General features: G+C 37.5%; 1 protein-coding gene across 2 annotated transcripts in view; it reads right to left on the reverse strand.

Annotated features, from left to right (window-relative positions):
- Positions 1-519: 519 nt before the first annotated feature.
- Positions 520-22,553, reverse strand: part of DTWD2 (DTW domain containing 2) — a 75,417-nt gene continuing 53,383 nt past the window's right edge. For both annotated transcript variants that reach the window (XM_017807360.1, XM_017807361.1), the window contains 2 exons: positions 6,645-6,773; positions 520-1,378 (listed from right to left, as the gene is read on the reverse strand). In XM_017807360.1, the coding sequence (XP_017662849.1) occupies positions 1,208-1,378; positions 6,645-6,773 (300 nt within the window). In that variant the 3' untranslated portion in view covers positions 520-1,207. The remainder of the gene's footprint in view (positions 1,379-6,644; positions 6,774-22,553) is intronic.

Below are 22,553 nucleotides of genomic sequence, written 5' to 3' on the forward strand. Positions count from 1 at the left end.
TAGCCAATTAGCTCCATGTTGTTACCTAGAGTGGGACCGACAGTAAAGACAAACATTAAGCATTTTAATCTGTTATATGAAGGAGGCATTTATGTATAAGAAGAAAGGATCAACAGACCCTTTATTTCACTCTGTTTTTTCCTCCAGATCATAGAATATTATTTCAGAAAACTTGTGATAATACCCAGTTCTTCTGCTTCCAGCAGTTCCCATTAGAAAGAGGTACAGTTATCTATCACCATTAGAAGTGAAAACCTAAAGAACACACGAAATCTAAGATCTGCAATCCTATTAGTAGGCTGTAACCAGACATAATCATTTGTCATTGCATCATACTTCTTACAGAGTCATTTACATAGGACTTGTTTAATTCCTTTAGTAGCATAACCATTGCATGTCAAGATACGGGTATGATATATTCATATCTGCAAGATCTCCCCATTTGCAGAAGACTAGTTTTTACTCAAGTAAGAGTGAAGCACCTGAGTTAAAATTCCAAAAATCATTTTTCTACATTGCCTTTTTTTTTTTTTTAAGTAGGAGTTGTTCAGTTTCTGGTAAAAACATATGCAGGCTTAATTTAAAAATTAAGTCTGAGAGAAACAAAACCTGACTGCATTGTAAAATATATGTAAATTTACAAAAAGGAGTTCTAACAATATAAGAAATAAAAATCTCAAAGTTAAAAAGAACTATCCAAATACCATGCCTTATGTTCATCTGAACCAAGTAATATAAGGAATTACAGTTTGAAAGCCTACTGTAATTAGATACTGAAGCTAAAAAGCTCAGCAGAAATTCAATATAATTCTAAATGCTGAAGCCTTACTGTCCCATCACATTCCTATTCATATTTCTTGTCTTTTTGTACTGATAAAAGCCTCCCAAAAATAAATTTATCCAGTCATATTGAGGATCGTATTTGACACTCAAGTGATAGCGTAACTCTAAATTATGTTCAGAGTTTTCTTTCTCTTCTTTCCAGGAAATGAGAATGATCTTCCATCATCTGAAAAAAAGGCACCTGGCCTACTGCAAAAATGAAAAAGCTTGTCCATTACTGTTTGTCATGTTGGTAGATAAACTCTTTCCTATGAAGGCCTAGAAGTTGTTTTATTATAGTACAGTCAACCATTTGGATCAAATCCAGAGTCCTATTCATTAGTGAGCTGCAAATAAATTCCACTGCACAGTCAGTACAGTTTTCTTATATTTTAACATTATTCACCAAAAGCTCCATTCTTCTGAGTTTGCGTTTATTCTTTGGCATTGGCTTGTCATATAAGCCATTTTTGAGAAGATGTTCCTTGCTGTGATGGATCTGGGCACCATGCTGAAGCTGGAAAGAGCATAAAGCTTGAAGTGGATGGAGTATAGTCTGCAAAAAGATGAAGGGGTGGGGGACAAAAAACCCAGCCTTTTAGTAAGATATTTTAAAGACATCAATTATTCTATCAATTTTTATTCAATGACTACTTAAAAATGCTGATAAAATATAATTTGGATGATAAATGCTGATAAAATATAACCTTTGGAGACACAGAAGGCACAGCTGAATAAGAGATGTACTGAAAAGAACTACACAGCAGTCATATATTCACCTACCTGATGCCATCCCTCACTCCTTCCTCGAATCCACTCAATCCTGACTTCAGCCCCAGCTACATTACTCTAAGTTATGGCTTTGACTTGACCTTAGTAATGGACTACAATCAATTACTGTGGCTCGGTCAACAAGCTGTAATAAAATAAGTCACAATAACTAAGCTGCTTGTGTTTGCACAAAAGTCCCTGAGGCAGGGTTTTAGAAAGAGAGGAGGGACTCATGGTCGAGGCAGCAGGACTGCTATCCTGGACTGTATCCATGCTTCCAGCAATATTTATACCTAATGATGCCACACAAACCAAATTCATCTCAAGAGGTTCCTAACTGTAGATTCTTCATTTTCTGGTTGCCTGACTCAGTATCAAACAACCTCATGTGCAGATGTGTACAGCAATCACAAATGTAACTGCAGCCAGCAGGAGCTAAGATTCTACTGAGAAAAACATGACTCTTACGAGCACAGAGGAAAATCAAGTGACTTATACTAGGCATCAAACTAAGTGCCCGTTTTTAACTTCCATAGCTTTCAACTTCAATTCACCATCTTATATGCTGGGAATAGCACTCAATTCAGAGAGCTTTCATGAATGTAGCTCTTGGCTGCTGCAACACTTTGAGAAACAGGTAATTTTGTCTTTGAAAAGTAGGCTGAGCCAGTTCTGAGTGATAAGGATGAAGCAATACAGGTACCAGAATACCAGATGGGTAACTGTGGACATGAACTAAACCCTCAATAAGACAGAAGTCCTAATGAAGAAAAGATATGTTGTTGTAGCACAACAAATAAAAAAAAAAATATAAACCCCCACATATATACACAAGTTTCTTGAAAAGCCTCTTTACACAGAGTTCCAATTTCTGAGCCATACTTTCTTGTGTGTCCACAGACTTTATCCAAGTCTAGTTTTAAATGCAATTGATTTAATGCTAAGGAAACTCTCTACTGTCACAGAGGCAGATATGGAGGTGGCACACTATACACTATGCAAGTGGTAGGAGTAGTTTTTGACCTGAGAACCTTTTATAGTAGACAGAGGTTGAGTATCAACATATTAATTAGCTGATGCAAAGGTGTATGAGCAATGCAGGGTGAACAGTAGCAAGTAGTGGGTACATGGATGAGCTTTAAATCGCTTTTCACAGATCCTTCTGTACTACATCCTGAGCACATGATCAGATTGCAGACCAGGGCCTATGGTGCAAAACTACTCATAGGTGTTTTTCAGAAGGCTTTTTAAAATTATATTACTAATGTCAGCAACAAAAGATTAAGAAGGACATTATCTTAATGACCTCTTCCATCACAGACTAGTGGGATCACAATTTACAAGGAAAGGTTAATGTTGATTTAGTATTCTTTGACCTGGGATAAACTTAAACTCAAGAACTATTAAGTCCCAAATTCCTCCAATGACATATAAGAGTTGTGAGTTGGCTGCTAGGAAGACATAACCCAGTGGGTTGCACTCCATGCCCGCAGGAGTGCTGGAGGTCAGTGGCCCTGTCTTACAACAGCATTTAATCTTCAAGATAGCTGGGAGTGGGTATTCAGATCATCTCTGCTGTCTAGTTTTTGCAGAGAAAAACTTACTATTTTCCATGCAGTACTATACTCAATCTCCTGTCACAACCTGTTATCAAGTTTTTGAGAGTCAAAGATCACCTTGCTGTGCTTCAACTTCAAAGGATAATTAAAAATTACCAATCTATTAAAAATGATAATGGTTATTTGACTTCAATAAATATTCTGAGATCAACACATGCTAAAAAGGAAATTAATCCTATCTGACTGCTAACTAAATGAAACTTTTTAGTCTAGCACCAGCTACTCTAAACATCTGTCAGCTCAGTAATTTTGAATTCAGATCTTAAGTGAAGTTAACCTGAAATTTAAGGGAGTTAAACAATTTAATATCCTATGTAAGGGAGACAGGAACTTTACTAATCTTCAAATTTTCTCAAGTTTCTCCTATCTTGAAAATGCTCAATTTTTAACAAGTTGTATCCAAAGGTATTTTACAAATTCCCAACAGCCTCATCTGGTAGTACCTGAAGTAATACTGTTCCTCACTAATAGAATATGAAGAAATTGGGGGATATATGTGAATTTTTCTATGACAGTTTTGTTCTCAGCTGAAGTAAATAAACATTTTAAAGTGTGTACACATACATATCATATCCCAACATTTATTGTAGGATGTGCAAATTAAAATTAAAAACTCTCCTGACTTTAAGTGGCTTCACGTTTTAGCTACCACTAGGAAAAAACACAAGAAAGTCAAAGTCACTGCTTGCCATATTGTTCAGTATCAAAGAAACATAAATCAACTAAATAATCATCATGTTTTTCTGGCTTCATGAAAATTAAGACATCAGAGTGATTTTAGAGTATAACCTCTGACAAGCTTGCTAATATATTCCTTTGCTACAAATACTAATCATACTTTAGAGTGAGCATAACTTGGGTAACATAAAGAGTTCAACACGTACATTCCACATATTAGTACAAGTGAACAGTTGTTAACAGCTACTTAACAGCGTACACAAAATAAAGCAATTTTCTATACACTATAGTTAAGAAATACCCAAAAGAAAGCTGTGTTTTTTAAAAAATCAGTCTAGCACCTTACATTTGTACAATTTTGTATATTACACTTGCCTGGTACACAGTCTATGTTTTGAAGTTTTGGACTAAAAAATGTCAAGTGAACTTAGAAAAACATCACACGAAGAGATAACTACAACACTGCATCTCCACACGACTTTCCCTGCAATATACATAGCAGTACTTCTATTTGCTTGGGTCTAAGTCTCCAGCTGCCTTCTCTACAGATTTTTATTTTGTATTACAGCAATCACAGTATGTATTTGGCACCTTGAAATCAACTTTTTAAAGAAGTAATATATATGCGATGAGAGTCTGAGTCACTCTTCTCATTACATTCAGAGGGACAGGAAGAAGTGTGGAAAAGAGTATTACAGGATAAGAAAATGTGATGGGAAAGAAGAATGAGGTAGAAGGAAAGAAAGAACTGGAAGACACTACAACACTGTCATTCTCCCAGTCCCTGCATTTGCCTTTCCTGACTTGGGTGGCGTGGCTGGAGCACTTGCTGTTGAAGACTGAGGCATATAGCTGTTGAGAACATCAGCCTTCTCTTTGCCCAAAGTAGCCAGGTCTCCCATTTCCCTGTAGAGAGGGCCAACAGTATTCCTAGTCTTTCTTTTCCTTGTAATAGATCTACAGAAGTCCTTCCTGTTATCCTTGATATCACTGGTCAGACTCAATTCTAACTTGGCTTCCCTAAGCTTACCCCTAGCTTCCTGTACAATTTCCCTGTGTTCCCTCCAGACCACCTGTCCTCATTTTCACTTTCTGAAAGCTTCTTTTTTGGTCTGAGTTTGCTCAGCAGCTCCTTATCCATCCATGGGGGCCTCCTGGCATTTTTGCCTGATTTCCTCCAATGTTGGGATGCATCATTCCTGAGCTTGGAGGAGGTGATCCTTGAAATTCAGCCAGCATTCTTGGGCCCCTCTGCCCTCCAGGGCTCCATCCCCTGGGACTCTACCAAGTAGTTCCTTGAAGAGGCCACAGGCTGCTCCTCCTGAAGTCCAGGGTAGTGAACTTGCTGAGTGCCATTTTCACTGGCCTGAGGATCTCAAACTCCACCATCTCATGGTCCCTGCAGTCAAGGCTGCCTCAGAGCACTAAATTCCTCACCCTCTTGGTGAGCACAAGGTCCAGCATGACACCTGTCCTTGTTAGCTCCTCAATCACTTGTGTAAGGAAGTTGTCATTGACACATTCGAGGAACCTCTGGGATTGCTTATGCCCTGCTGTGCTGTCCCTCCAACAGATATCAGGGTGGCTGAAATCCCCCATGACAACCAGGGCTTGTGAACCCCATGAGAACCAGGGCTGCTCCTGTCTGCCTAGAGAGGGCTTCATGCACACCATCCTCCTGATCAGGTGGCCTGTAGCAGACCCCAATATAACATCCCCTGTCCTCCCTTTAAACTTCACCCAGAAGTTCTCAGCTGTCTGCTCATCCTTCCTCAGGCAGAGTTCCATACTCTCCAGCTGGTCCTTGACAGAGAGGGCTACATCCCCTCCTTGACTGGCAGCATTGGGATAGATAGGTGCCCTCTCCTGAAAAATCTAGTTTAAAGCCCCATTCACCAGATTGGCAAGTCTCCAACCAAAGATACATTTTCCCTCCCTTGTCAGACCGACCCCACCACCTCCTCAGGAAATCAGGCTTAGGAAAGCAAGTCCCATGGTCTGAGTAAAAAATCCTGACTACAGTCCCATCACTTTAAACATCTGCTGACCTGTCAGATTCAGCTGACCATTTCGAGACCCTCTCCTTTGACCTGAAGGACTGATGAAAAAACTACTCGAGCTCCAGAGCCCTTTACTGACTCTGTAATCCCCCAGACTGCTGCAAGCTCTCACATGGAACACTAATAGTGGGTAATAATCAGTGGGTTTAACTAGGCTTGGCAGCTTCTCAGTGACATTCCTTATCCGGGCTCCCTGAAGGCAATACACCTCTCCTGAGAGCAGGTCAGGCCCTTAAGAGATGAACGTCTCATAAAGCAGAGTCACCCACTACTATCACCCACTGCCTTTTCTTGGTTGAACTAGTTGCTAATTTCTTTATTTGTGGAGCAGGTTGGGCTGCCCGAGTTAGCTCCCTCTGTGTCAGGTGTTGCCTCATTAGCCTGTAGAGCTACAAAGCTAACAAACATTCAGCTTGTACCTAACAAGTTTCCTTAGCAATCTCACAGCTATGTTGGGTAAAGAACAGGAAAACCGTAGAGCCTTTATGGACAAACATGAAGGAATCACAGTAGTCTGAACACATTGAAGAAAAATGGTTTCCATTGGTACATTCTTGTTTAGTTTCCTATTCAACAAAACCATTACAATGTCATTAAGATTTCAACTGTCAAATGTGTTACACTAATAGCAAAGTACCTTTGCTGCTCTTCTACCATTCATAGAAGAAAAACCCAGGTGTTTGAAGTTACATACCTCTTGTATGCTCTTATTCTTTTCCATGATAGTAAGAGCAACAGCTGCACATTCAAGTGTAGACAGACAGGTGTTTGTTGGCTGTGTACGAATTACATATTGACTTGAATGATTGGTTTTTAACTGCACCTGAAAAATAGTAAACTCTAGTAAAATAAACAGGTCAGGATAGCAAACAGGATACCTATTCTCTACACCAAGCAAAACACATCCCCTTTCCCTTTGTGGTCACTTGCCCTTTTTTTGCTGTTTAGCCTCCCAGTAGACAATGAACTTATGCTACTGTTAAGTGTAATACTGTAACACATGTGAGTCACCATCAGAAACAAAAACTGCACATTTGTTACTGTACAAACATGTAAAGGAAATACGACTGTTTCCTAGAGAAAGATTAAGTTAAATTTTAGCAACCACGGATATGCTATAACAAAAATAAAATTATTCACTCATGCTTGTTTTATTGCACACTCTAAACAGATACATAATCCCGTGCAATGTACAATGGCCATATAGTCACTAACACTATATACCTTGCCTAAATATTATTTGTCAAGTTCTGGATTAAAGATTTCTAGAAACTACACTTATTTATATAATGTACTAGGTCACTGATTAGGGCTATTTGCTTACCTAAATCACATTTGAAAATTATTTAACAGCTCTGCCTCAAGCAATAAACACTTTACACCTTGCAAGTTAAAGGTTTTTTAAAAAAAAGGAAATTTAATTCAACTACTACATGGCCTGTTTTATCAGCTCCAAAAGCTTTTATTAAGTTTATAATCAGTGGTTGAAACACCACAGAATTTACACTATTAGACTCTATGTGAAAATTCAGATATTATTCCTTTATTCCAAAGATTTCCATCTCCACATATACCTAAAATGTAATTTGCAAAACAAGTAATGTTTTAGCAATATTCCTAACCAGAAATTCTCAGTTCCTTTTCCAAAAAAATTCTAGTACAGAACCATAAAGCCTGATGAATTATTCTAAAAGAGCAAGGTTTTTTTTTATCTCATCCAAAAAACTGCCTTTTGATTCTTCCTGAAAAAATGAGTGACTGATTCCCATGGCCATCATCATATTGCTCCCATTTTGCTTGCCAGAAGTCTGTCAGCATTCCTCACTTCATTCAACACTTTCCCCCTTCACTTTCTCATTTTTGTTTTTATTTGTAATGTTTCATTTTCCTTCATCTCTTTTACATGCAATTACCCATTCTCTAAAGTTCAAAGTGGCTCATTTATAAAAGGAAAACTCCAAGCTGCTGAAGAAACATGAATGAATAAGATCAAATTCCACTGCTTTACCTGATCTCAATTTAATGGAAATAAAAAATAAGAAAATAAAAAGAAGGCAACAAGAGAAGAGAAAATGCACTCTGGAAAGTACAAGTAAGTTAGCTATAAAACCTCAATCTACTAAAATACAAGAAAAACCAGAAAACTGTAGCCTTTATCAACTACCTTCTTTAATTTGGTATTCAAAACCAAGAAAAGAATAAACGAATTTAGAAGACAAAATGTAGAATTTGGACATCAGCATATGTAATGAAATTAAAAAGAAAATTAAAAATTAAATTAAATTAAGATTTTCATTTGTCATTCCTCAAGGTTTTCTTTGGTTTTATGCTTCCTCTCCTGGCACCATGTATAGATCTTCATCACAACAGAGTAGGAACACTAGTTATTTGAAGTATACAGAAATCTATGCTGCCGGAAGCTTATAGTCCCTACTTAGAAACTTACAGACAGGTATCAAAAACCAGGTGAACTCAGTCCACCATTTCTCCAACATGTAACCTGAGCAGCAAAGCAGACATATACCCACACCTTTTCTCAACAGTCACATTCTTCACAGAGTATCTCTACAGAGGTCGAAACCGCCTGATGGACTACCTGCAGCACACAGGCTTCCCCCTCCTTGGGCAGTGCCTTAAGGTGCTTTTTTTGTAGAGTTTGGAAGTAGTTGTGTCTGCTGGTTTCTATACTTCATTTCTTGGGTGTCATGCTGAAAAATATTTACAATAATCAGCACTCCAGAGAAAGAAAAATTATTCATGATTGCAAGACAACTTCTACAGAGAAGAAAAGCTGCCTGCACTATGCCACACACTGTGGAGCTCAAAGGTCTGTAAGTTCAGCTCTCAAACAACAGACAATGTATAGAAGGGCAACTTTCTAGTTCTAATAGCAACAGCAGCAGCAACCAAAATCCTTCTTTCCTGGGAAGAATATGAAAGGATGGAAACAAGTGATGCCCATCCATTTTTCTGAAATATTACATATTCCCTGGGATAAGATTAAAATACCACAGACAGTGGTGGAGATAGAGGAAGAATACCCGTTCAGGACAACTTTCTGCTACAGTTTGTCTCTTTGGCTTCTTTCAGAATACACTGTACCCTAGTCTTTAATCCAGAGCAGCCCAGTATCTACATAAGTGATACTTAGTCATCTGAAATACAGTCAGGGTAGCCTTTATCTATCACAAATTGCACAGATTCACCAAAGTTTCTATCTGAAACTAGGGACATTCACTGAATCAATAAAACCGACAATGCGCTGCTAACTCACAGTATAAACTGAATGCTAAGACAAAGACAAAACAATACAGAAACTAAAACAAATTAGTATAGTTAATACTTATTTCAGACATGGGATGAATATCTTCTTAAAAAAAAATGCCTAGATATAGAAAATATTTACTGTTCTCAAACTTGACTGGGTAGGAGGATGACTTCTGTCATTTTCAGCCAACAGGTCTAAAACTTGTCTTGTCTTTTGTGGAGTTAATAATTTCAGGTAGGGTATTGCAACAGTCTCATGCAAAAGACATATGGATTCCTTGTCTGTCACTCGCATATCTCAAATCCAGGTGAAAAAGTTTAATTCAGATTTAGAGAAATGTTCATCTCCAGTTAATTTAAACAAAATCACATTATTTACCTCTGACATTAGACTTTAAAAACTCAGAATGAGCATACATAAATATCCTATTCAAGAACATTTCAAAACAACAATCATGATATTTTACAAGCACTTCTCCATTAAATAACAAATACCACAACACAGCAATTTACTTTTTTTCTTTTGCTTCAAAGAAATTTTCAAATCATATGTACACTCTAAAATAGTATTAGTTTCTAACAAAATATAGCAATGTCAAGTTGGAAAAACAGCAGCTGATTTAACACCACACACCTAAATAAACAATAACATAAGACAGAAGATGGAAACTATCTCAACCAATTCAAACTAGAGTGGAATTTAGATAAACTGAATGCAATTACTTGCTGGAATTTAGCCAAGACACTGAAATGAGTGTATCTATTCTCTGTAAGTTCAGGGGAGTTTGGGGACTTAAGTTTCCAAGCCATCAGAAATATGAAGCAACACATAAAATCAAATTTTATTTCTACTGTAACTCAACACCTGTGGTTTCCAAAAGCCTGAATTTCAGCAATTCTCACAAACTGTTACATTAACTTAATAAACACTGTTTTATCTGCCAGTGCACCACTCAATTAGCAAATGCTACAGACTTTGAGCATTTACAAAGGATTTGAACCACAGTAAAAACAGTGACCCTTCAGTGTTTCTCAGGGCTGAGTTTTTCTTCCTGGGCCTTCTTTGGACATACCCCAGGCAAGTAACGATCCCAGCTGATCCCACTCAGCTGTTCAAAGCTGATGGAAGAAAAAGTGTTGCCTTGATGGGGTCGAAGACCCACTGTTTGAAATTTTAAAAATTTAAGCCAGTAAAACCAGGAAATTGATTTCTGCTTTTATTTTAAATAACAGAACTGGAGCTCTCACAGAAAGCTCTAAGTGCTTTTCTCAGTCCCCTCCTTAATGTCAATATACTTAACTTTCTACCTTTTCTATGCCAATTTTTTCATCATTATTCTTACTAGCTTTACTTTCCAAATAGAATCCAGCATTATCCAAAATTATATTTGGAAAACATGCATCACCAAAAACTCAAAAAGGCTACAAAGTTAGTACACCTGTCTCACAGGGCACACTAAACAATTCTTGCCTGTCCTGTTGTCTGCAATAACACCACAGGCATCTCAAAACAGGCAGAAGCACAACATATTCTTCTGTGGCTTCTACGAAAAACCTAGTACTTAAGATCCCCTCTTTTTTACTTACATGTCTTTACAAAACCTGAATTTCTATTTGGGAATTAATCTGCTAAACTCTCCAAGAATGAAGCAAGCAAGCACCATCTGTCCTCCTGCTTAACATAGGCAGTAGTTATTGTTCATACGTTCTATTACATTAATAAGTATCTTTCAGAATTTTTTTAAACAAAAGGCACAAAAAAATCCCAGAAAGAGCACAACCATATCCTGCCATCTTCCCTGTCCTTCTAGAAACTAAGAAAAAAATTGCTTTTAAGGTGCTGAGGGGGAAGAGCATTTTCTGTGTTCTACAGCACAAACAAACTCAGACAGATGATGGGTGTCAGGTATGGAAAGATTTTTCACTCAGTATCCAGTTGGCACAAGCACCTTTTACCTGTAAGCTAAAAGAAATTTCTCTTTTTGACGAAATTTCATACAGTTAAATAAAATTACCTTTCTGCCAGAGAAGACAGCCTGAGTAAATTGAGTCTCAGCATGCTACTGAAATTTAAATCAAGAATATAAATAAATTATTTTGTTCAAAATCTTGGCTTTAATTTAAAGTGACATCTTAAGAGCACTCTGTTTCTAAAACACTGGAGGGAATAACTGCCATGCAACTGTCACAAATGGACAGCTGGAAAAAGCATACGAAGCTGTCACAAAACCCTCTATCCACCTTGCACGACTTTCATGACTGGAAAAAGAGAAATATAGCCCCCATTATTAAAAAGGGGAATGCAGAAGACCTGGTGATCTACAGACCAGTCAGTCTCACCTCTGTGCCAGGCAAGATCATGGAGCGGATACTCTTAAAAACTGTGTATGACGGTGCTACAGCTCTGGTGGACTGGGGCAGAGGAACTGACATCACCCATCTAGACTTATCCGAAGCGTTTGACACTGTGCTGCTGGAGAGACATAGATTTGATGGATGGGCCACATGGTGGATAAAGAACTGGCTGTATTGATGCACAAAAAGAGTTGTGGTCAACAGCTCTTTGTCCCTGTGGAGAGCAGTGATGAGTGGTGTCCCTCAGGGGTCGGTACTGGGACCAGTACTGTTCAACACCTTTGTCAGCTTCATGGACAGTGGGATCGAGAGCACCCTCAGCAAGTTCACTGACAACTTCAAGTTGTGTGCTGCAGCTGACACCCTGGAGGGAAGGGAAGCCATCCAGAGGGACTCGGTCTGTGTAAACCTCATGAAGCTCAACAAAGTGAAGTGGAAGGCCCTACACCTGGGTCGTGGCAATCCCCAGACATACCTACAGGTTGGCTGGAGAAGTGATTTGAGAGCAGCCCTGTGGCAAAACATTTGGAGTTGATGGTAAATGAAAAACTCAACATGAGCTGGCAGTGTGTGCCCAGAAAACCAACCCTGTCCTGGGCTGCATCAAAAGGAATGTGGCCAGCAGGGCAAGGGAGGTGATTCTTCCCTTCTACTCTGCTCTTGGAGTACTGCATCCACTTCTGGTGTCCCCAACATAAGGACATGGAACTGTTGGAACAAGTCCAGAGGAGGCCACAAGGTTGATTAGGGGACTGGAGCATGTCCCCTACAAAGACAGTCTGAGAAAATTAGGGCTGTTCAGCCTGGAGAAGAGATGGTTGTGTGGAGACCTCACAGCAGCCTTTCAGTATTTGAAGGGGGCCTATAGGGAAGCCGGAAAAGGACTCTTTGTCAGGAAATTGTAGTGATAGGACAAGGAGTAATGGGTTCAAATTGAAAGAGGGGAAATTTAATTTAGATATTAGGAAGAAATTCTTTACTGTGAGGGTGGTGAGACACTGGAACAGGTTGCCCAAGAAGGCTGTGGATGCAGCAACTCTGGTAGTGTTCAAGCCCAGGCTGGATAAAGCCTTGAGCAACGTGGTCTAGTGGGAGGTGTTCTTGCCCATGGGAGAGTGCGTGGGAACTAGATGATTTTTAAGGCCCCTTCCAATCCTTGACATTCTATGATTTTATGATTCTATTTTGATTGAATATTTAGGAATATCCATGTAAAATGGTGAAACAAGTCATAGATTATATGGTGACATTCAGGTAAACCTGAAGTAATCTGTTCAATTTCTAGGAAATATTTTGCAGACTGTCTTTGACAATTTCCCAGGAACTCTTCTCTTTATGTATCCCATAAACCCTTTCTCTCAGGCAATTTATGGTGTCAGGTTAGACTCCAGAGTCTCATTACTACAACAAGCCTCAGGATATCTCACTGCTGCTACGGTGGGATTCTGTGGTAAGTATATAATATTCTCTGTGTGGAAGAGAAGCATAATGACTTTTGCTGAACAGTGGCTGTGTGTAGGTTCTGCCTACTTACACTCCTTTCAACCTATGCAGAGTTGCCATTCAAATTAGCTCTTTTGCAGGTCAAAATCAGAAGCCTTCTTACACCCTTATAAAACACACATCTGTAAGATCAGTGCCCAGATTTTCTTTCATCAAGTATGTTGGTCATGTATGAAAATACATTAAACCTCTATGTGCTTTCAAGAATGCCCTTTCTTTGCTTCTGGAACCAAAACAATTTAAGAACCATACTTCATTGCTGCGGGCTATTATATGATAAAGATAAATGGTCCAGAAGAAATCAGTAGAACTACTCACTGAATGACTTAATGTTCATAATCTGAATATAATGCTACACGATGTCTCTCTGTCCCATGACTATGTCAAATGACAACTATTTTTAAAAAATCACCTCTAGTACTTCATTATGTCTCTTTCCTGTATAATCAAGTTCAAAATAACATAAGTATCCTGTAATTTGACATATAGAAAAATATTTGAGAACGCCACAAGTAAATCCTGGGAAAAAATCAGTTTTAGTGTTTCCAAATACTCTGACCCTTCTTAAAACATCTTTTTCAATGAGAATAACTCAGATTGCACAGAGTATTTTTCTACTGTGTTCCTTGCTTTCACTCTCAGATGCAGCTGATTGACAAGAAGATAAAGTAAATTGCAAAAGGAATGTGTCCTTCACAAACAGAGATTCTTACATCAAGCTCCTAAGAATTTTTTCTTTTTTTTAAACAAAACAAAGCAAAAGAAGAGAAATTTGGGGGGAAAAAACCCCAAACACAAGCACATGCACTTTATCCACCCCAGCGTTGCCAGGCTGACTTTTTAGATTGCTCCTACTGTGCTTCAGCTAATTTCTTGGGCTGGGCAAGGAAGCGATGAATGTAAAAAGGAAATACTGCCTTTAAAAAGTAAATCAGAATAAATACAAAGCTTTTATGATCATATATGATATGATAACATTACATTTTCTACATGTAAAAAATTGTGGTAAATTAACCAAGACAGAAAAAACACTGATAAAAAACCATTACTAATAGGATAATTTATCTAAGGAAGACAAGTTTCTCACCTAGCAAGCTTCCTACTTTGTAATCTATTTTGTGTAAAGACCAGAGAATTTGACACATAAACATGAAACTTCAATTTATTAAATAGTTCAAAGAACTGCAAGCTAAATATTTACTAAAGTTAAAAAATGGCAACCAAAATAGATACCTCACTTTTCCAAATATATCTGTAATCTAATCTGTATATCTACATTGATCATCTTTACACATGATACTATATGAAGTTAAGTGAAAATTCAGGTTCCAAAGCCCAATTCTGCTTGAAAGAGAACCTGGTAATTCAAAATACTTAGTACCATGTATGCAGACTGTTTTGACAAAGTCCAACAACTACTTAATCATTCCTTAGGCTACATAGTTCTGGTTTTAATGCACTATGAAATCAAAGGTCTAAACAAAAACACAAGATAGTTTTCAGTGACCTTCTTAGTACTTTTCTTCTATGAAACTATTTATAATGGGCCCTTCTTCTTTCTGTTTATGCAATAATTTCTGAAGTGTTTTAACCAGGAATCCCACGTTAAAGTTTTTGTAAGAATTCAAATTTTTGGCATCTTCTCAAAGATGCTAAGAGAATTCAACAGTTTAGCACTTGCCATGTCTTGTAAAGTCAAATTCAATTGTCTTCTCTTTCGATAGTCAAATAAGGCAGCAGAAACACCAGCAAACTTCAGCAGTTTAGAAACATCACCAAAGTAAACAATGCTTTTGAAAGTTACTTCAGATGCTTATGCCCATCTGTATACTTTGATCCTTAACCACAGAATCGTAGAATGTTAAGGGTTGGAAGGGACCTTAAAGATCATCTAGTCCCAACCCTCCCAGCCATGGGACACCTCCCATTAGACCAGGTTTCTCAAGGCCTTTCTGGGCTGTGAGCACACACTGTACAGTTTTCCATCAACCACCTCCCTCAAGTCTTTCTCCGCAGAGCTGCTCTCAATCACTTCTCCAACCAACCCGCAGGTCTGTCTGGGATTGCCACAGGCGTAGCACTTTGTTTTGTTGAACTTCATGAAGTTTACACAGGCCCATGCACACCTCCCAAGACTATCCAGATCCCTCTGGATGGCATCCCTTCTCTCCAGTGTGTCAACTGCACCACACAACTTGAAGTTGTCACTGAACATGCTGAGGGTGCCCTTGATCCCACTGTCCACATCACTGACAAGGGTGTTGAACAGTATCAGCCCCAGTACCAATCCCTGAGGGATACATACTTTCCCCCTTGTTTCTTGTATGAATATTTCCAAGCACAAGAGGCACTAAAAAAAAAAAAACAAACAAAAAAAACAAACCACCAGGCTCTACTATCCTTACAAAAAGCAAAATAGATTTGCCTTCAGTTAAAATAGCTAACTGAAATAAAGCCCAATGAAGACAAGCTGTAGTTCTAATCTAAAAGTAATAGTTCTAATTCCTGTAAAAGAAGGCAGCACAAGGCTGACTCAAATATCCTAAAAATTAACAGCTAAGAGACAATGAAACTGTAAGGAGAGGAAAACCCTCACAGCTAAGGCATTACAGAAGATAGGACTGATCCAGTAATGTCTGAACTATGCATTTTGCACAAATAACTGAAATACCGTCTTTATGGTCTCCAGTTCTGATAGTGCATGGTTTTATCTATAACTAAGGAATGAAATAATTCTATGTTTTATGAAAATAATTACATTTAAGTGCAAGTCATATAGGGCATACCTGGCACTTTGTAAAATGACTATGCATTTCCAGCTAATTTGCATGTCTTGCAATTCTTTTGTACTTAAAGAAGGGAAAATCCAGAAATTATTCTGGTAATAACTCTCTTGTTCTGCTTACATTTAAAAAATTAATGTCAGCCAACAGTTCAATATTTTATGCAGCACTATTCTTTTAATAATTAATAAAACAGGAAAGTGCTGCGAGTAAATTCAGTCAGTGAACAGAGTATGGATCTAGAGAATGGGGTCATGAAATGAAGGAAGAAAAATTAATTATGTGCATTGTCACAGACATTTAACTTTAATTACCTGCAAATATCAGAAAATTGAAAAGGAAAATTAAATACCTCAGTGTCAGAATGTAGTATCAATGCAATGACACTGTTCTTTGGAATCTACTAATTACTTTTGCTTTCTGTGATTTCTTTCTTTATTGTTATACGTGAATAGTAGTAAGCACTTTCTTGGATGGGGAAAAAGCAGTGGAAGAAGCTCCTGAGAAGAATTTTGGCAAGGGCACAAGAGAACATAAAAAGAAAGACTAAAATGAGAAAAAAGCCTTCAATTAACCTAGCTATTTTAAAGCAAACTCAATCAAAATGAAACATATTTCTAGTTTACTTTTCAAAAAATGTTCATATCCCATGAGAATTTCAACATGGGTACAATGGTACACAATATGCAACTGATACTGAGTTTTTTTAGCAACTTGATATTCAGATATTTGTCAAAGAGTTTGACAGCAATTATGAAAAAAATAGCAAAAAAATAAAAGCAAAGTTTCTGCCCCAAAAAAGCATATGCTTTTGACATCTGGCAAATTACTTTTCAGTTACAAAGAAAATGTCACTGTATTGAGAGGTAATAAAGACATACCTACGACTAGAAAAATGCCAAAACGGACCAGTGTCATTCAAATTAACCTAAATGTCAGAAGGACAGACTGCTGTCGATTGCTCAGAATCATATCTCAACTATGAGATAGTCAATCTTGACCCAAAATAATTCCCAGTTCTCTCCATCTGATCTCAGCCTTCTCAAACAGCAATTTCTGCCAATCCTTTGTTCTCTAGAGTTCAAAATATTTTTTTTAACGTTTAAGTTGTAATGAGACAGCAGCTAAAAACTGAACACATCAAACATTTCCCAGTATGCGACAGGTTTTAGTGATTATGTTTATCTTACAAGCCATCATAGCCAGGAGAGGATGTGCGTTACTTACTCCATGAAAACAAGTTTTCTTACTACATCAAAAATTACACAATTGGAAAAAACCAACATAACTCACAAACAAAAATTTACTATCAAAGCTCACAAAGACTTCTCCACTCTAAGGATAACTGGGTTGTCCTGTGGGATTATAAGTGAAATCACCAGTATCACACACATATAGATAAAAACATGTTTAAAACAAGTCAGTGAAAATGGAGTATTTTTCTTCCATTAGTATGAGGATGTATGGATGAATGTATACCACTTTCTGGGACCAACTTTACTACAGTTTTCCTGCTGCAACTATTGTGGCTTACCTTTGTCGCCTTGGGTTCTGATTTGCCTCCTGCCCACCTGCACCCCTCATTCACAACCATACTTCTTTCCCTTGCAGAATTTAACTGGGCATTGTCCATTTATTTAGGTTCTATGGCAAAAATTGGTATTCAATCTCTCTCTATCATGCAAATTGGAAATTGTAACAAATAAAAACAGAGATAGGAAAGAATATAGATAAAGAGGGACAGTAAAAATTGCATTTACTACTTGGCACTATTTAATATTTAGTCCTCATGTAATCACCTCCCTAAGTCTCATAGCTGTGGAAGATGAACAAGTGTATTTTTCTCTGGATCTCCTGAGCTCATTGACTAGGAGATTTAATAAAAATTAATTCAAAGTGCAAACATCAGAAAAAGAATAAACTAAGATACAGCCAGATGACAACAGTGATGCTTGCTATTTTACCTTTTCTTCTGTTCTGGGTGTTTTCTGTGTGCAGATGAATGGATTTTTTATATTTCTACTTTTACATTAATTGTAATCCTCTCTCAGGGTGTTCAGACAGTTGGCTATACAAGTTAAACTGTATTAAATTCTGTGTCTGTGAGCACTACATATAATAGTAGGAAGTTTTACCCTCCTCTAGAAGGAATTTATCTAAATAGTAGATTGCACTTTAGAATCGCTGCTTGCCCCATCAACAAAATTCTTCTGATTTTTGGACATGCTTTCAGAAACAAACTGCTACTCATTCTTTAACTCTCTAGGCTTGAAAATGGCAAATCCCCAAATAAAGTTTTATAACCTAAACGCACCAGAGGACTAGATCACAAAACCTACTTTCTGTTAAAAAGCACAATATAACTATTTACAAAACTTGTGAATCATTACAGTTTGTCTACCAACTCCTTCATGACTCTACCTATCATTACCAGAAAAATAATAGAATTAAATTCAGTTTTTGCTCGATTATGCACGCTGTCAATTTTGTATTGATAATTCTGGTATTGTTTCGAGTTGAATTGCTGACAGAAGATCCTACAGCCAACCACAATTCAATGTCTTATACCTTTTGACACTTTTGCATTTTATCTCATCTGCCACAGAGTTTGCCTTAAACTTAATGGCATTTTTTGACTTCCTATTTTCCATTTAATCCTTCAGGGGAAGCTCATGGGCTTCTCCTACGTAGTAACTCCAGCAGCACCACTTGAATTGAAAAGCAAGTGGATCTCTAAAGGAACAGGTTTTTTAACTTTGTTTTTCTTTTCTTTTAAATAAAGAGAGTGGCAAGAGTGTTTTGAGCAGGCTCATTTGAACAAAGATTCCTTACCTTGCTTTCCATACTCCAAGAACAGTTCCTTCCTTTCTTACTGACACAGTGCTCAGTGAGGTGGTGAGAATAGTTTGAGCATCCCTTCACCAATTCCTACAGAGGAAGGATGAGTATGCCCTCCCAAAGAGTCCCTAGGATGACAGCATTTCAAGCAAGGTGCTTGATAAGACTTACTCTCAGGCATCCCATGCCATCTGTGAACCCATGCTCACCCAGCAGAGGCAACACAGAAACTACAAACACAATCCAGTAAGTGCCACTCACTTTGCACAGCATGAAGTTTTGACATGAGCAACAAGGTAAATTGGCAACAAATTCTTAAAGCAGATGTTGATGTGACTGACATTGGTGAAAGACCAAAACTCTGGAAACTCAGAGAGCAGTTTGTGTTGACAACTCCTCAGGCATATTACAAGAGAGTCAGTGAACACTTGAAAAGAAACAGAAATGCCTAAGTGTTCCATAAATATTTAATCACACCATCTTCCAAACTGTAACAAACATGTGGACCACATTTCTCAGAAGCTGAGAGTAAGAAAAGCTTCCCCTGCCTGAAAGTTCTCTTTCACTGACTGGAGTTCTAGATAGCAGATAACCTTGACATTTCAAATTCTAGGTCCTTTTTAGAAGACAGCATATCAACTATAAACTGGCAACAATGCTTTTAATTAACCAGTTTATGAGGTCAAAGACCACAGTTTCTTGTCATCGGCAGCACCTTTGGTAAACCTTTCCTTTCTATTGAAGACAATGAAGTATTTTGAAGGGCTTTTTTGGAGTATTATGGCATTTTAACTTACTAATACATTTTCTTAACAACCTGATTATACTGTTTGCAAATTAAAGCATGTTCAGTAGCTTGTGCCCATCCTATGCGTGGAGTGAGAATGTTACGAAAAGGTCATATAGAAGGGAGTAAATAAATAAACTTGGAAGGAATAACCCTTTGATAAATGCAGTGCTGAGTAAGAATATTCACATGATACCTTGAAACTTTGCACTTTATTGCCACAAACAAGTTCATAAGTCACCCTGAAGGTCTTGGCTCAAAACCATTATGTTTACCTGCGAATGTACAACCTATTTTAATAGCTTTATTATGATGCATTTTACCATAGGATTCCTAAGATCTTATACAAATATGAAGAACTGATAGTAAAAAAAAGGTTTATGAAAGAAAACATATAGCAGCATTTACCTCACCTAGCAGGTCACATTTTTTTCTAGTACATTTCAAGTCCATCAAACTGTGTATCAAAGAACACCCAAATTCAATCGGGAAAATGGGAGAAACTGAATGTAAGGAAAGGTTTAACCACTCTGGGAAAAATTTGGCTAGGATACTTGAGCTAAAAGCCTACCACACGTGGGAAGACAAAAACTTCAGGGGTTTGGTATTTGTTTTAATTTATTTATTTGCATAGAATCATAGAATAGTTTTGTTAGAAGGGACTTTTTATGGGTCATTTAGTCCAACCCTCCCCACTTGTCCTTGCTGAACCTCATGAGGTTCCCACAGGCCCATTCCTCAAGCTTGTCAAGATCCATCTGGATGGCATCCCATCCTTCAGGAGTCTGAACTGCACCCCTCAGCTTGGTGTTACCTGAAAACTTGTTAAGGGTGCATTCGATCCCTCTGTCTTTGTAATTAGTGAAGATATTAAATAACACTGGTCCCCATATGGAACCCTGAGGGCACCACTTGTCACTGATCTCCACTGAAGCACTGAGGCATTGACCACTACCCTCTGGATGTGACTGTCCAACCAATTCCTCATCCATCAAATCCATCTCTCTCCAATTTAGAGGAAAGGATGTTGTGGGAGACCCTGTTAAAAGTTTTACAGAAGTCCAGATAGATGACATCCATAGCCCTTCCCTTGTCCACTGATGTAGTCTCTCCATTGTAGCAGGGATTGGAACTAGACATCTTTTAAGGTCCCTTCCAATCCAAATCATCCTATGGTTCTACAATTTGCAAGAGAAATTTTTGTATACACTATAGAAGACCTTGAACGATTTGCCAAGGCAGTAAAATACAAACAGGTAAGATTTGCGCAGGATAAAGAGACCACTCAGCTAGAATGGACTCAGGTACAAATAAATGCTGCAGAAGGTATTACATTACATGTCACGGAAATAAGTCTAAAAAGGCTGCATGTTGAGAGTGTTGTATGAAGTTAATCTACCATCATATTTGATTGCTACTACTAAATAGAATGTCAACTAATTGAAATCCCACTTCCAATTAACTTCAAAAGAATTTCTGCACTGGACTGACAAATACCTTTTTAATTTGTAGTAAAGAAGTGTTTCAGTTGTATTTAGTGAAAAGATTTCAAAGTAGAAAATATCTTGTTGGCAGTGGTGTTGCCTAGGGGCATGTCAATTTAACAATTCCAAATCAGGTCCTGAATTTGAAATATTGTCTTCTGGGTATGTAAAATCCAAAACATACATAGATAATGTAGTTAGATGCTTGAGTTCAGCCCCTAAATGACACTTCTAAGTAGTTTCTTACATGAATATTAAGTAATTGCTCAGTGGTATGAAAAAGACTATGGAATGAACTTTTAAAACCAAGGACCAAATTCTGCTATCCTTTTTTTGCATGGTAAAATAGTAAGTAAGTTCAACTTAAATAAATGTAACTGATTTCTTACATGAATAAGCAAATTCTGTTCCTAATTTCTCTTCTAACACAGTGAGACCTCACTTCAAAATTTCACTTTTAAAAATAAAAACCACATCTAATTGTCTCCTTGACTCAATAAACCCTGAAGAACTACCACTCCTCCAGAATGGCTGAAAAGTGTCTTTATCAACAGCATGAACTTTCATTAAAAAAATGTGAAATAAAATAGTTTCTATAAAAGAAAGATTTTGGCCTTATGAACTTTCAGGTGGTGAGGTCAAAAAAAGTTTGCTTCAGCTTTCTCATAAGCTGAAGATAAAGGACTTTAATAAAATAAATGGTAATTCTAAAAATAAATTGATACTGGAAGAGCTAGTGAAACTGCCTGCACTGGAGTGGAAATCTAAAATAAATAAAAAGAGGAATGTGACCAATTACAGAATCTGGAAAAATCACAGAAGTGACTTTTGAAGTCAAATAGTTCAGTAGTTGGTGAAAAAAACAATAGACAGACCAAGTAGCACAAAAGACCTTTAAAAAGATTAAACAAAAAGAAAGCCTGATTTAGAAAAGTCAAAAAGTGGCTGCAGAGATAGGAATCCAAAAAAGAAATACTTTTGTTAGAAGTAATTTATACCAAAAATTTATATAGACAATGGCATATAGAATAGAGAAGATGAAAGTAAATTAGTGATTCTGCAGAAGAGAAGTAGGCACTGTTGTGCAGAAAATACCACAAGAAAATAAACAAAAATAGGCAACAGGCTGTCAATTTTAACACGTTTTAATACTGAAGAAGGTAACAGTACTTGTATAAACATGCCAAAATTATGTGACTGGCGGCTCCGGTAAAATTTACTTCTTGTCTCTCTGTTGAGGATTCGGTTGTAACTGTTCTCACCATCAGTTGCTACTTCTTCGTTACACTGACACCACCCACTTAAGACCCCATCAGATTTCAGGGTCTGGGCATCAATCTCCTCCTGGCTCATTGTCACCTACATTATTCCATCTTTTCACCCAATTTAGTTTCACTACTTCCTCTTTTGGGGTATGGATAGAGGGATGGAGCAACAAAATATTTATTTTGTAAAGTATGGGTTTACATCTGTCCTTAATGAGAAAAACAAAAACATAACCCAACATTAACAGCAGAAGACTATAAAAAAAGTACACACAGAAGTACTTCCCCTGAATGTTTTTCTAACCTTCAAGAACCCAGGGT

This window comes from Lepidothrix coronata, unplaced genomic scaffold (genome assembly GCF_001604755.1).
Source record: "Lepidothrix coronata isolate B3197 unplaced genomic scaffold, Lepidothrix_coronata-1.0 Scaffold18, whole genome shotgun sequence".
NCBI classification, from domain to species: domain Eukaryota; kingdom Metazoa; phylum Chordata; class Aves; order Passeriformes; family Pipridae; genus Lepidothrix; species Lepidothrix coronata.